The sequence below is a fragment of the Mytilus trossulus genome, chromosome 12, assembly GCF_036588685.1.
Source record: "Mytilus trossulus isolate FHL-02 chromosome 12, PNRI_Mtr1.1.1.hap1, whole genome shotgun sequence".
In the NCBI taxonomy this organism is placed as follows: Eukaryota; Metazoa; Mollusca; class Bivalvia; order Mytilida; family Mytilidae; genus Mytilus; species Mytilus trossulus.
This window is the reverse complement of record NC_086384.1, coordinates 22,939,522-22,954,937: the sequence shown is the minus strand read 5'-3', so window position 1 is coordinate 22,954,937 and position 15,416 is coordinate 22,939,522. Positions and strand designations below refer to the sequence as shown.

Genomic DNA, 15,416 nt, shown 5'->3' with positions numbered 1-15,416 from the left:
ACACGTATTAAGTATTGCTGTATATATAACATACCATTGGTGGTGGAAGCCTAAATCCTCTTTCTACAGCTTGTATGACATATTGGTTAGACCAGTTCCAGTAAGGTCTCTCTCCATATGATATAATCTCCCACATAACAACTCCGTAACTCCACACATCAGAGGCTGAAGTAAACTTTCTGAAAGCTATAGCCTCGGGCGCTGTCCATCGCACTGGAATTTTACCTCCCTAAAAATAAATGTTCAAATTGTATTTTTCATATAAGCTCTTATGGTGTTTTTCTCTTATTTTTTTTCAAACATATTTCTTATGAATCCATTTTTTTCTATAGTTTACTAGTCTAAGTATGAACATTTCAAATTCTTTTCTTGGAAGATATATCTTTAGTGAAAATATTACTTGAGTCAACAATAATTTCTTATTACAAATAACTAGAATTTTGGTTTTGAAATTCCTGAACATGAAAAAATGCAAAACTGGGAAAAATGTGAAAGTAACCCAACAAAAATAACAAAATTTGTAAGAGATTAAATAGTACATAATTTTGAAATGAAGATATCTCCCTCCCCCTGACAATCAAGACCATCTGCCCATGACCATCCTGGCCCTCTCCCTGACCACTCGGACCCTCTAATATACTTACTTTAGTGGTATAAGCACCATCTGTAGTGTCTAAATCTATCTCCCTTGAAAGACCAAAATCTGCTACTTTACACACCAAATTCTCATTAATCAAAATATTTCTTGCTGCTAAATCCTGCAATAGAAATATCATAGTGTCATAGGTCTTCGCCCTTTGTCCCCTACTTCTTAATCTGCTGTCTTAAATACCAATAGTCAGATCAACATAAGTTAGCATTAAAAAAAGTTACTACATGCACTTCTAAGAGATTGCACATTTTTTTAAAGTCAATAAAACAATTATTTATTTGTAGAGATCTGTTACAAATAAGTCTGGCATTGGGCCACACTTGAAAATATTTTGGTTTGTCCAAATTCTGAAGGTTGAAACAGTGGGTTAAGGTAGGTAGGCAGGTAAGCATTTTTTTTTCGACAAAGAAAAATTAAAGTGTCAAATATTTTTTTAGTCTCCATGTCTATCTGATTAATCAAAACTTTTTCACATTAGGACAATAATAGATTTTGAGTAGGCAGCTATTTTTGGGGTAGGTAGGATTAGGGCAAACAAACAATCTTTTTATGGCCTTACTAAAATTGTGACTTTTGTTAATTTTTCAACTTTACTACAGGTGTTTTAAGTTCCGTATCCATATTGATCTTGAAGTACAATTGTATAATAGTAAAACAAAGGATTTGATGTATCCATCTATGACACAAATCAGTACATGCATAGCAAAACAAAAACACTCACATAAAGCAAAAATAAGTGTTTTTAATGCTGTTTTTCATCTCAAAGTCACAGTGACTATATCCTATTCCTTTAAAGTAAGACTTACCCTATGTACATATCCCATCTCTGACAGATAACTCATACCAGATGCTATTCCTCTCATCATCCCAACTAACTGTATTACTGTGAATTTACCATCATTATTCTGAAAAAAAGAAAAGCACATATCTGAAATTTGAACTACAAGTAACATAAAAAATTCTAAATTATGTGCTATCTATATACAACAATTCAAGTTTTCTACAAACTTGACACAATCTTAAAACAATTTCACATGATATGATAAAATTCTAAGATATATTATGCATCTACATTATAATATATAAATTTGATTTATAAGCTGGGCAATAGTACTTGATATCACCTATTCATAATAGGGACAAGTCACATCATGTGACATTCATAAGGACATTGCTCAATGTTGAAGGTTGTGGTTGATTTCTCTGTTTTTGGTCTCTTGTGAAGAGTTGTCTCATCCGCAATCATACCACATCTTCTTTTTAATATATGACACAGTTCTTGGACAATGTCACACGAAAAAGACCTAATCTTAACCAATACCTCCTGATAATGTTTATGTATCTCAGGTCTAAATGAAAACCATCCCATCAGATTATCTGGTCTTATGTAAAGAAGATATAATACGAAGATGGATGTGTGATCAATTACGTTATTCTTTCTCTATCATAAATCACATGTTCCGTCTTATCCGTGTATGAACATTACCATTAATGAAGAGTTGTGTAATAGCAGCTTCATATGATAACTAATGTATTCCGTCCAAATCATTCTACTCAACACTAATCAAAATGGAGCATTTTATCCCCCATAATCACCAAGAATAGGGTTCTTTTTAATGGGGACGCCTGGCGAAATAATATAAAGTTTAAGAAAACTCATTTAGAATTTGATTTGTCCATTTATTTAATGGTAATTTCTTCCTCCATGACAATTGTTCCCCCATGGATGAGAAGACACAATAAAAAATTTAAAAGCTGTAGGATTTCAATTCATCATTTAAAATTAATCACATTTTACCATGATCTTGTCACAGAACGTTTGTCCTGACAATTACGCCACATTTAGTTTCAATAAATAGAATTTTTTATCATCAATTATATTTTCTTTTTGTCTCGAGATTGAACAATGTTTCTTTCTCTCACAGTAAAAGTACATCTTTGTCTAGATATTAAAATTGCACTTCATTGCACAATATTTTAAATAACACAGTAGTAAGAATATATCAGTTTTTCTACACTTGGACAGTTAGCAGTTTAAAATTTTTGCTAACTTGTACTTTCCATTAACAGAAATTGGCTAGACTATTTATTCCAAATCAAAAATATACTGACATAAATATAATCAGCTGATCAAGACTATACAAAAAAGTTACATTCTATACTACAAATAAAAAACTTCAAATAAAAGACTTATCTATGAAATCAGCCCCAAAAGCAATGTTGGTCTATTTTCTACACACCACTAATCAATATTAATAATTAAATTTAATCAAGAATAGAAAAACATTCATTATGATCAACTCAACTTTTATTCATATTTTTATTTATTAATTTGTGTCCACAGAAACATAAAACTGCCAAATCTGACAAATTATTGGTTGCCTCTAACAAAGGTTAATAATTAATTAAAAATCAGGCAAAATAAATGTTCTTAGTCATCAAGAAAAATGAGTTTTTGAGAACATTAAATAATTGAGCGTAAGATGTATAAGGGATAAGGGGAAAAGGGTCTAATTTAGAGCTTAATTACTCCAATCTTGAATGTCAAGATGTCAGAGAGAAATGATAATCCTCCATATTTTATGCAAGGTCAGCGAAATCAATTTCTAATTTTGATTTTAATTGATCAATATCTTCACGCAAAAATATTTATTGCCTGTAATTTTTCATGTACTCTCGACAAGATGCATGGCTGAATGTGTTTGACTGTTTTAACGACACTTTCTACAACTCTGGCCTATGATTTTAAAAACAAGCATTAGTTACTAAACATAGTTCATGATTTTTCAGCGTTTTAACTGTCAAAAGAAGATTTTTTTATGAAATACATTTATAAATCTCTTGCAATATCTGTTATCCAACCAATTTGGTTGCCTTCAAAAAATAAAATGGGCCATACTAAAAGAAGAGCATTAATTTTCCAGACACCATTGCCTAAATCATTTGACATTAATGTAAAACATAATAATTTAGACATGCCTAATAGGTCAACATCCCTAATGTTCCTCAAATTGAGAAACACAATTGTAATTTGTAAACAAAAATTTTGTATTGCCTCAGACAGTTTGGGAACCATGGGTTCATTCTTTGATGCAATACTCTAACCTTGTAATGTATGTCTGGTAAATTTTGTTTGCTAGACTTCGTATGCAGTGATTGGCAAAAACAAGAAATCAAATATTTTCGAAAATGCAAGGTTTCTTCAATCCAGGAAAATAGATGCCCATGAAAATAAATGAATCCTCAGGTAAATGCATTATAATTTGTGAATTTACAGTAAAATATATATCTATTCTCAATCCAAAATGTTAGTCCTATGTACATGTACTTACTCGTAAAAATGTATCAAGTGATCCATTTAACATATATTCTGTTACAATCATTATTGGATGGTCTGCAAAAACAAAATCTAAAATTCAGAATGAGTATGATGTTCACATTTCATAGACCAAATAAATTTACAACAATTAAAATGTAATTAATTCTGAAAAAAATATATGAAAATTTGAATAGACAAAGGAAAGATTTTAAAAACACTTTATTCTAATTAATTGGCATCTACCCAATCTGCCTTTAACGAATCTAAAGCACTATGAGTAATTTTATTGTTTGTACACCAAAATGAAAATAACTTTACATCATTGGTTTAATTTCTATTGTCTAGGATGTTTAAGCTAATTATAATGTTCTGGTGTATGTTTTTGAAAATATTACCCAGAATGCATTAGAGTTTGAAATGGCAAATCTAGGTTGATAGTGCAATTTCAAATTATGTAAAAAAATAAATGAATCGATTGATTGCTGCTTGCTTAACTTTGAATACTAGTCACTGTTCTGGTGTACGTTTTTGAAAATATTACCCAGAATGCATTAGAGTTTGAAATGGTGAAATTTCAAATTATGTAATATAATTAAATGAATTGATTGAATGTTGCTTGCTTAATTTTGCATACTAGCCACTACCAAGATTAACTAGCTAGATTACTAAGCCAAACGAACGAAAGTACTTTTAAATGCTTACTCTTTGTGACTACTCCTTCCAAGTAGATTACATTTGGATCATCGAACTGTCCCATGATACTGGCTTCTGTAAGAAACTCCATTCTGTCTTTATCAGTGGCACCTTGTTTTAATGTTTTGATGGCAACAGACATTTCCATTCTACGGGGAATTCTTAACTTTCCTTTACATACATCTCCAAATTCTCCTGAAAAACATATAGAAAAGTTCTCATCAAATTTCCATGTTAAGGTGGTACCCAACACCTTTACTAAAATTAATTTGGCTCATTTAATTTTCATAAAATTTTGGCAAAGTATTTACTTTGACCCTTTATCAAAAATATAAAAATTTCAAAAATTTTGAACCAACTGTTTTGTCAGAAAAATTACACTGGTTATATAGCAGTTTGACAAAAACTTATTTTGATCTTTGAAAAGCTTAATTTTCCCTTAACAACACAACATAATTAAAACGTTTAGCTGATTTTACAGAGTTATCTCCCTGTAATGTTAGGTTCCACCTTAAACTATCACACATTGTATGCTGCATTATAACCACAAAATTTTTCATGTTGCAGGTGGCACCTTCTAAGTATATTAAACTTTTCTTGTTACCATGTTGATATGCACATATCATGCCCAACTATAAATAAAAATTTACTTTCTATTTCTTGCACTCAATTACAGACTGGGAAAACATAATGCCTAGCTTCTGACAAAGACAGGGCACAAAACCTCAAAACAGGTAAAAATCTGGACATTTTCATAGTTAAAGCCTTGTTCTGAATATGCTTCACTGAAAACATTAAAAGAAAACAGCAAAATGGGAGTAAAATATATCTTTACCTCCACCGATGACTGACTCTATAACTATATGAGAACTATCTATCTCCTTGGTGAATTCTCTCACAGCTTGGTTAGGATCCTCGTATGTATGGGGGTCTACATAGGTTTTTACTGATCCTGGTGGCGTGAATAATGGCATCGTCACTAAAATGTACAAGTAGCTCATTAGTATTGTTGGGTCATTTTCAAAGTTAGGTAATTAAATTGTCAATCAGCAACGAACACTGAAAAGTATTAGTTTTTGCATTTCCATCTTGTATGACACGACTCTATAAACTTTTTCAACTATGTTTTTTTCTTTATTTTTTTTCGTAATTCAAAACACTTAGCAGACTAACAGACAAAATAAGATCATTCAGGCAATGATATAATTTTTTTGTATTCAGTACAAAATATTCAATGAAATTTAGCAAAAATCAATACATTTATCAGTCAATGAAATGTTTAAGACATTCACATACATTTTATTTCCAGAAAAACAGACTACATGAAGCAATGGCTAAAATTGCTATATTTTTTATATACATTTTTTGTTTAATACTAGTTGCAGTAAGAAATAAAAGTTGATATTGGAAAATAGGTATGAAGGCTTGAATTGATTATTTTGGTTAATGACTTTTACAAAGATTTTTTATCTTCTCCAAACTGGTACACAAATTGAGATGCCCTCAAAATGTCAATACCATGTATACAGTACAATGGCCACTGTCTAAGAAACTAGTTTACATTATAATGCAGCAACTTAACCAACACTAAGGGTACCAGTTTCAGCTGGTATTTCGATCTTCTATTTTACTAAAAAAAAGATCCGATGCTTCATGTAAGTCTTGTTTCGACCCTTATTCATAAAATAACCTTATAGACTATACAACGAATGCTACATATATGAATGATGCATTTTCCCTCTCAGTTTGACCCCTTTTTACTCTTAACATGAAAGTTTTTCTTGAACACTGCACATCAAGGCTCCCGTAACTAACAGAAAGTGTTCAGTTTTACCATCAAATGATTTTTTTAACTACAAAATTCCTTATTCAACCATGATTATTTCAACTACAAAGCCATATGATAAGTCAAGCAGCAGTCATGTGATTAATGGTTATTTTATAGCTTTGCTTGGTGATTTCTAAATAATTCCACTTTTTCTATTACCATAATGCTTTTTTTCACATTGTGTTTTAGCATTGGTATTTGACTTCATATCAAGATTTTTCAATCCGAATCAATACTCGTCAAGTTTTGTCTTTTGTTTTCAATGTTTTTGATTACTGTGACTTCAAAGAGAAGGAGAAATGTAAATAGCTCAACAGTGAAAATATATTACATGCAAAATAAATGGCGTAATGAAGTGAAAGAAAGATTAATACAATTCATCCTCCATATTAAACTTTAAACCTGGGGAAAATGGGATTTGATAGCTATAAAAAGTCATTCCATTGCAAATAAAATCATTTTTATGTCGTTAAATTTTGATTCCTCAGGCCATGTATAGAATTCTTAATCGTGATTTTACCATATTTTCGAAATGAATCGTCATTAACTAGTAATCTGACCTATAATAAAACAGAGGGATACAAACTAATTTAGTGGTAGAAAAGAGAATTGTCAAATTGGTATTCCCCAGGACTTACATTTTCCTAATAGATTTTAATTTTTAAAATCCTTCTGATCTTAAACACATTAAAATAAGACTGATGATGCTATTGCATGGGTCGAAAATAAACTAATGAAAAAACATTTTTAATAAATAAGTTATTAAATAAAGCATTAATCATGTTAATATGAATTAATTCGATTTTAGATATGAATATTACAAAGTGAAATTTTACATTCAAGTTATTTTTCTACTAATAAAAGTCACCAAATAAAATTGCTCGCAGAATTAAGTTTGTTTACAATACTCAGTAAGAAACTTTTGGCGTATACTAAAGAAACAATTACATCTTTTCTTAAATTCATTTAAGAATATCAAGGGACATTGCAATGATTACTTATTTGTCTTTAACTCTTATCTTTTCTTATTGACCTAAACAGTGGATAAATCTATAAAATACCACAAAACAAGCAACCTTAAAAAAACAAATGAAGATTTATTTCTTAACCATCAGCTTGAAATTATACTAATCTATAGCCACACTACCAATAGATGGAAAGGTTAGATATTTTATTGAAATGGACAAACTCAAAAATAGTCAATACTAATTTGTACCTGAAGAAAACATATCAAGATCGAGGTCATCAACATAGCAAATTTGTATAAATCCGACTATACAACATAATACTATGTAACATCATGATCATAAGAGGTTTATAGTAAGTATGATTTATCACTTGGCCTCTTTTACTGCTTTATTTGTATTTTTAATCTTTTTATCGTGGGAAGGGTTTTTGGGAAATATTTCTTTACTATTTTTACAATTAAAGACATGTATGAATCTAAATTTCAGTTTTATTTAACAGCAAATAGATATAAGAAGATGTGGTATGAGTGCCAATGAGACAACTCTCCATCAGAGTCACAATTTGTAAAAGTAAATCATTATAGGTCAAAGTATGGCTTTCAACACTGAGCCTTGGCTATCACCAAACAGCAAGCTAAAAAAGACCATCACTTTCATGTTTATTCTTTAGCAAACAATTTAATTTAAGGAACTTGATATACAGTTGCAAATTTAAAGTTATATCTTTAATGGGTGTGTTCGGTTTTCCCTCTATAAATGGCCTATACATGAACAGAATAATTTGTCAAACTGAAACTGATATGCAAAGCAAAGTCTACAGCACTACATTAGCTCAAATTCTTCAAAGTCCTTATAATTTTGCGCTTGCAGCTTCTATGATTATTTTACCACCATGCGATAATACATGCTGCAATGCATGGTGCCATCAAATTTATCTACACATATTTTAAAACAGCTAAAACCATTCATGTGTGAACAAATTTTCTTTAAGAGAGTTCATAAGCATTTGGATTTTATCATTTTTATGGTTTAAAAAAAAAGCAAGCTGTTGAAATTAAATTTGCTTAAAAGAAGCAGCTTTATAAAGATAAATTCATCCTAGATTTACCAGAGTAAAAAAATAACAGCGCAAAATTTCATCAGCTTACAACCTTTGAAAATAGTTGACAACTTGCCAAAACAGTATTTATACACATACATAATTTTGCTTTAAGAACTTTGACAAATTTGAGCAAACATACATAAAGTAAAGCAGCTATGGTCACTCAAACCTTGCATATATATCAGTCAAACAAATTTTGTGCAAACAAAAACAGCATCATCTAAGACTATATAATGTCTAAATACCAATCTAATGGAAATACAAATTCTCTATGTGCACACTTAGGTTACAAGGATCTGACAATGATCCGTTCTACTGAATGTTCTGAAATTTTTCTTGTTAACAAATGAGAGCTCTGCGATGAAATATTGGCGTACAAATATAACATAAAAATAGAAAGTAAAACAAAAATGTTGTCAGATCCTTGTAAGTGAAGGGTGGACACATGATTTGCATGTTATCCAGATTCCAATTAAATCTGTGCAAGTCTGGGAACATTTATTCTTTTCTCTTTAAAGAACACTAGAGAATAGGCCTACATCAGTACATGGAGACAAAAATGGGAGATTCACAACAGAGAACTAGAGAAAACTGGACTTCTACATACACTAACATTACAGACGACAGATTGTCTAAATATAGATTATTAGTAGTGTGATATATCATTGATTAACATGTGACATTAGTAGCCTATGATCTACCATACAGAATTACTTACAACCACCGTTCATGTGGGGCTCCAGTGGGGGGCAGTGAACAACTACAAAACAGAACCAGCAGTCGTGTTACTTGTGTTAACAGTGATCGCAAGCAAACATTTGATCATGAACTAATTCCTTTTATACATGTACCAATGGTATTTAGTATAGGCATCTTTTTATACAGTTAAAAATTAATTTCAGATAATTAGTACAGGAACTTCTGCCACCTATTAAGTTGAGATATTTAATGCATGAATTTCTGCGATCAAATAATTTCAGGTTAATATTGTATGAATTTCTGCAACCTAAAAAGCCCTAACATAAAACCTCCATCTTCAGTTTTGAAAAGTGCCTTAATTTTCCTTGTTTGATTGAAATGTTTTGGACATTTATTTACTCAACAGCATTTAGCACATTTTATATAATGTACAGCAATTTATTACTATTTGAGCATTGAAATCAGAGAAACCCCAGAAAACAAGAACCATTTCTTACAACCACCCATACACCATAAACATGCCTCAAACTCAACCTAAAATTCTCATTTTTAAACAGCATTCTGGCATTCAAGGCAAATTGCAATGAAATGAAAGGAGAGGGGGATAGGGAACAATTAGCAGGTCCTAATGTTATAAAATGCAAAATATATATATATGGTTTACGTAAGCATAAAGTTCTAAAGTAACAAGCAGCCATAAGCCAAACATAAGCAAAATTATAAAATTTCCACACAAAAAATGATTTGTATGCTTATAAAATCAATACATTGATACCACAACTCTAATAGATATGAATTGAATTTACTTTTATCAATTTCATGCAAAAAAAATCATCAGTAATGACAAAAATGAATGAATGAACGTAACACATCTAGTCATTATTGTGATGGATATTTTCCAATGTTTTTTTCTGATTATTTATTCTAAACCAAACTTTACACATAAAAAATACCAAAGAAAAATGCATCATTCATAAAAATCCCTTCCCATAACATGCTTTATAGTTGATATGTAAAATGTTAATTTGTTTGTGTGTTGTTGATAAGTATGGTGACATCATGAGAAATTAACATGATTTAATAACTTATATATGTATTATAGGCAATATTACAAGTGTATTTTAAAGTAATACAGCAAAGGTATCAGCATAAAAGAATTGAAAAGTGAAACTTCTTTTTACATGACAATTTCAAAATTTCAAATTGATCAGCTTTCAGTTAAAACATTTTCTACTAAGAGCCAACAGAGTCTGTCTTGAACAGCACACATGGATTTGGACTTTGTTATAGATCTTTACTGACTTCTTGACAAAGAAATTTCATTTTTTCGCATCTTTTATTGTACGTCTCGTATGATGTGTATGATGAAATGATAAACTTATTGAATTATCATCAGTGCAATAAGTGCCTACCCTCACCGTGTCCATAATGTAGAGTATCACAGTCGCCTCCCTTTGTCTCACTGCACTGTGGCCGATTTCTGAAATGATGAATATCAATTTTTATTTCATGTCATACAGAAAAATATTTTTTATCTATATGAGTTATCTTTCTTGGTTTATATCTTAAAATATTATTTTTTTATACTTTTAAGAAAGATTTAATTTAAAATACAAATCATTTAAATATCAGATTTACACTGTTCAGACAAAGTAAATAAAGTCTTGTTATTTTTTAATTTAAGGTTTCCAGTACCTTGAGCATAAGGTAAACCTTCTGACACTAAGTACATATCCTTCTATTGTTAAGTTCATGGCCAAGCATAAATATATCTACTTATATATAAATATTATTTTATATATTAAATTGAGAAATGTCCACTGCCCACGGTGTTGAGAAATGTTCTTATGTAGCCTCCAGCGTGACAATTTTGTGGTATTTTCATTGAACCAGTCTGAATAAACAGTGTCAAGAAATATGAATATATTTTTGTCCATCCATAAAAATGAAATTTGTAAATATTCTAAACAATACATCTGAATAAAATATGTCGCCACTTACAACAGACAGGAACAAAAATCATTAATAAATCCCAAAATATTAAAATATTTATTTGACTTTGGATAAAAATTTCTAAATAGTTATACCTTTTGAGTAAAATGATGATCATAATGGCTGCTATAGACATACACAGGAACACAGCTATGATAGACCCTACTATAATACCAACAGACGGCATAGGCTGTTCTAATTCTACTTTTTCTGAAATGGAAGAAAGAATTTAACTATAAACACATATCAACAAATTAAGAGAGTGTCATTCAGCACTGAAGCATGGAAAGTTTATTTTTTTTTAAGGAATGTAAAAAATCCCCCATAAGTACCATGATCCAAGATGGACTCTTAAGTTACAATGGCTTACATACAGTTTAATATTTTTCAATCACATCTCTGTGTGTTTCAATCATAAGAGACAATGTTCACTTGCTTGATTCACAGGCTTCATTGTTTGATTATAAGTTAGAACATTTTTGGCTTTAGATTTTTTTATAATTATACCCATAATGCATCGCATACATAATAATGACTCAATTTTAACTGATAAATAATGATAAATCAATATGCCAACTAAAATCAAGACTAGTGACAACTCATTTATGAAAGACTTTAATATATATCTTCCAGTATTTTCATTATATAAATGGAGGGGAATAGCAGACGAGAATGGGTAGTCTTGTATCACTAAATAGTGCTTGATATCAAAACGGAAATAAATTCTGATTCAATTTTATTTATCAATATATTAACAACGTTAACAACGTACACATACACATTAACTTTCATTCATTCATACATATATTTCTGTCTTTGAACTTTTTTTGATATTCTACCCTTGCAAAGTTTAAACCTTTCGAGATAATGATAAGATATGCCATGTGAAATTCAATGAAAGTTGCAATATGAATAAATCCCGTAATGGATTTCAATCTAATAAATCTAGTATAAGGCCTTTTTAAATTTCTTTTCATTATATTATTGTTGAAGAAAGAGTCAAGCATGAAAGATGAAAGTGAAATCAGAAATGACAAATATGACATTGTAGATTTAGATAACTTCACTATTTAATTTCAGTGGTATAATAAATTTATGTATTTGTACCAACTTCACTTCAAATTTTCTGAAATAAGTGTATCACGATTTCCCTGGGTAGTAGTTGTAGAGCCTGCAATTTAGAAAAGGGGGCCTAAAGACAATCCTTTATAAGGCACTTGTGTACAATTTATTTTAATACTTTTATTTTTCCTGCTATGAGTGATTTATTTCTTAGGAGAATTCTTGTAGCCTTAAGTCGCTTTTACATCTAATTTCTTGTGATGGAAGTTGGAAAAAGAGAATTAGGTAAATACCAGAAATTATGATGTTTTTAACAAATCCAACCAACAATTTGGTAACGAATAATGATCTCCCAATAAGTATGTTTTCAAAGTTTCTATACTCACTTAATTTACATGTGATGCCAAAAACAAAATAAAATACAAGTATAAAATCCTTAATATAATTAATAGAACTTGTTATCATACTAACACTTAATTAAGGAAATGTATGCTGCACTTAAGTACTTGTGAATTACATGAATGAAATATGCCAATATCACATACTCCCATTCAAGTCCCATTGTAATGTGCATGTTCTACAGCAGTCATCAAATATCTATCATTCCAATCTAAACTCTCAAGGGTCTTTCCTTCATAAATCAAAACACAAACGTACTTTACATAATAAGACTGATGTCTTTTTGAAAGGAAGTGAGATGTACTTTGAGTGTCTCATATCTAGCAACACTTAAACTTTGTAGTCTGGTGCAAGAAAAAGACGTCAACAACCTGTTGCTTTGATTAGAATAATCAGTAAATCTTGTGGATGTTGACTTATGTATATCATGTAATAATATCACTACTTCCCCAATTTAAACAGTTTGGCCAATTTCTACTCTTTTCAGTGCACCTCCTCAGCAAAATACATCAGGCCAATTTCTACTCTTTTCAGTGCACCTCCTCAGCAAAATACATCAGGCCAATTTCTACTCTTTTCAGTGCACCTCCTCAGCAAAATACATCAGGCCAATTTCTACTCTTTTCAGTGCACCTCCTTAGCAAAATACATCAGGCCAATTTCTACTCTTTTCAGTGCACCTCCTCATCAGCAAAATACATCATGTGATATATAAATGTAATAGGGGCAGACCTAGCTATGAGTTTCAAAAAAGTGGTTTTGGTGTGCTCACAGATAAAAAGGAGGAAGTTTAAAATTCTGAGATCAATTTCCCATCTATAATTATGAAATCTGCCATGGCGTTGTCAGTTTGTTTTAGATTTATGAGTTTGACTGTACCTTTGGTATCTTTCGTCCCTCTTTTACAGATGGTATGGCTTGTTATTGGTTTTGAAAGTAAATAATCCTCAACCTACCTAATTGGTTGTCTCCATCTTTGATCTGTAATGGATCACTATAGTCTCCCCAACCTTTATTGGTAGTCTTCCCTCGAATCTAAAAAAAACAACAAGAGTCATGTTTAATAATGATTCATATGTAAAGTATTGGAAAATATAATTACAAAGATATATGTGGTATAAATGTCAATTACCCATATACAGCAACCAGACACCACAATAACCCCAATACATCTAAAGGACATAAGACAGTCTTCAACAGTCAACAGCTTTTCAGACTGAGTTTAAACTTTATGCTCATCTTTGCTAAAGAATCATAGCTAAACAGACACTCAAAACATTTGAATTTTATTTCCACTTATGTATTGAAAGGCCATTTTATACATGTTCATGAATCATTCAGAATGACAAATTGAACTTAGATAGTAGATTTATTATTTCTTAATGACTGTATAAAAGAAAAAAAGTTTATTACAGAAATTCATTGACTCTGTAGCAAATCACTATGATCTCTACTTCCCACTGAATTTCTCATCTTTCCATCCAAATATCAAAGAAACTGCACCAAGTGTTGGTGATCTCTTGTGTACTATATAAAAACATTCAAACCAGACAATGTCATCATAGTCAGTTAAGGTTTAACAATCTGAGCAGGAACAGATATTCAGTCATCCATAATCAAATCAAAACCTTCTGTTTTGTCCTCTATTGAATTAACCTTTAGTGCAGTCTAACCAATAGAGAATAATAATAAAATAATAACTTAGCTATTCTCCTTGTGTTCAGACTGTCTCTTGACATGGTTCTTATCATACATACTAACTATTTCATAAAAGTCAAGACATTTATACATCTATAGTTAGTGTTCAATACATCAAAATGTGTTGTATTATCATCAAATGAATCAGAAAGCCTATGGACAATTTTCTGACTAGTTAGCATAACATCCCTTCCAGCAAGAAATAAATTCGAGAAACTGGATGCATATTGACCTCACACAGTTGACCAGTAGATGCTATTTGGACTTAATTGTCTTCTTGTTTCACTGATTGTGTACTTTGCAATCTCCTTGTGATGCTTTACTGATTGTGTGTGAGCTTAAGTTTCAATGAAGGAATTTTGTGATTTAGAAAATTCATTCTTTTTTTCAGAAAGACCTTCAACTAAGGTATACATGAAATATTTGCCACTGAACATTAAGCAATCAACAACAAATTAACCCTGAAAATGTTCATCAAACCTTCTTTAGAATAAAAAATCTGTATGAGTCAATAAAAGGAATGGGCTTACCCAAAAATTAGAGGAAATGTCTATGGATGCAGTATTATTTAAGAATTCAAACATGTTCTTATTCTTGTAATTATATAAATGCACCCATGTATTTGAATGGCAGCTTAGTTTTTGTACTGTAAACATTTTATGTAGATAAGCAATGTTACACAAATTTTCCTCCATGTCACAATTATTGCGCTGACAGCACGGATCGTGTTGCCAATAATCCAGCATTCTAACTTAAGACATTTATCATTGATTCTTTAATTCTGTTCGAAAAATAATTCAATAAAAGCATTTCTATTTTTAAGTAATTCATTTTTTCTAATCCTACTGATTTCCTTGCTACTCCTAATCATCGTAGATTAGATTCACTTTGTTTGATGTTGTTTCTCTCGTTCAACTTTAAAGTTGTCAATCTAAGACAATTTCCCTTGGAAATGAGAGACAAACACCAACAAAGTGAAATTCTCTAATTCAATTTGCAAATCC

General features: G+C 30.5%; 1 protein-coding gene across 6 annotated transcripts in view; it reads right to left on the bottom strand.

Annotated features, from left to right (window-relative positions):
* The window catches only part of LOC134693348 (ephrin type-B receptor 1-B-like), a 78,777-nt gene that overhangs the window by 3,387 nt on the left and 59,974 nt on the right, over positions 1-15,416 (bottom strand). For 2 of the 6 annotated variants that reach the window (XM_063554110.1, XM_063554115.1), the window contains 10 exons: positions 13,671-13,749; positions 11,349-11,463; positions 10,674-10,741; positions 9,281-9,322; positions 5,500-5,643; positions 4,674-4,859; positions 3,985-4,061; positions 1,459-1,557; positions 645-758; positions 35-229 (listed from right to left, as the gene is read on the bottom strand). In XM_063554110.1, the coding sequence (XP_063410180.1) occupies positions 35-229; positions 645-758; positions 1,459-1,557; positions 3,985-4,061; positions 4,674-4,859; positions 5,500-5,643; positions 9,281-9,322; positions 10,674-10,741; positions 11,349-11,463; positions 13,671-13,749 (1,119 nt within the window). The remainder of the gene's footprint in view (positions 1-34; positions 230-644; positions 759-1,458; positions 1,558-3,984; positions 4,062-4,673; positions 4,860-5,499; positions 5,644-9,280; positions 9,323-10,673; positions 10,742-11,348; positions 11,464-13,670; positions 13,750-15,416) is intronic. The other 4 variants (XM_063554112.1, XM_063554111.1, XM_063554113.1 and 1 more) reach the window with 4 other exon arrangements.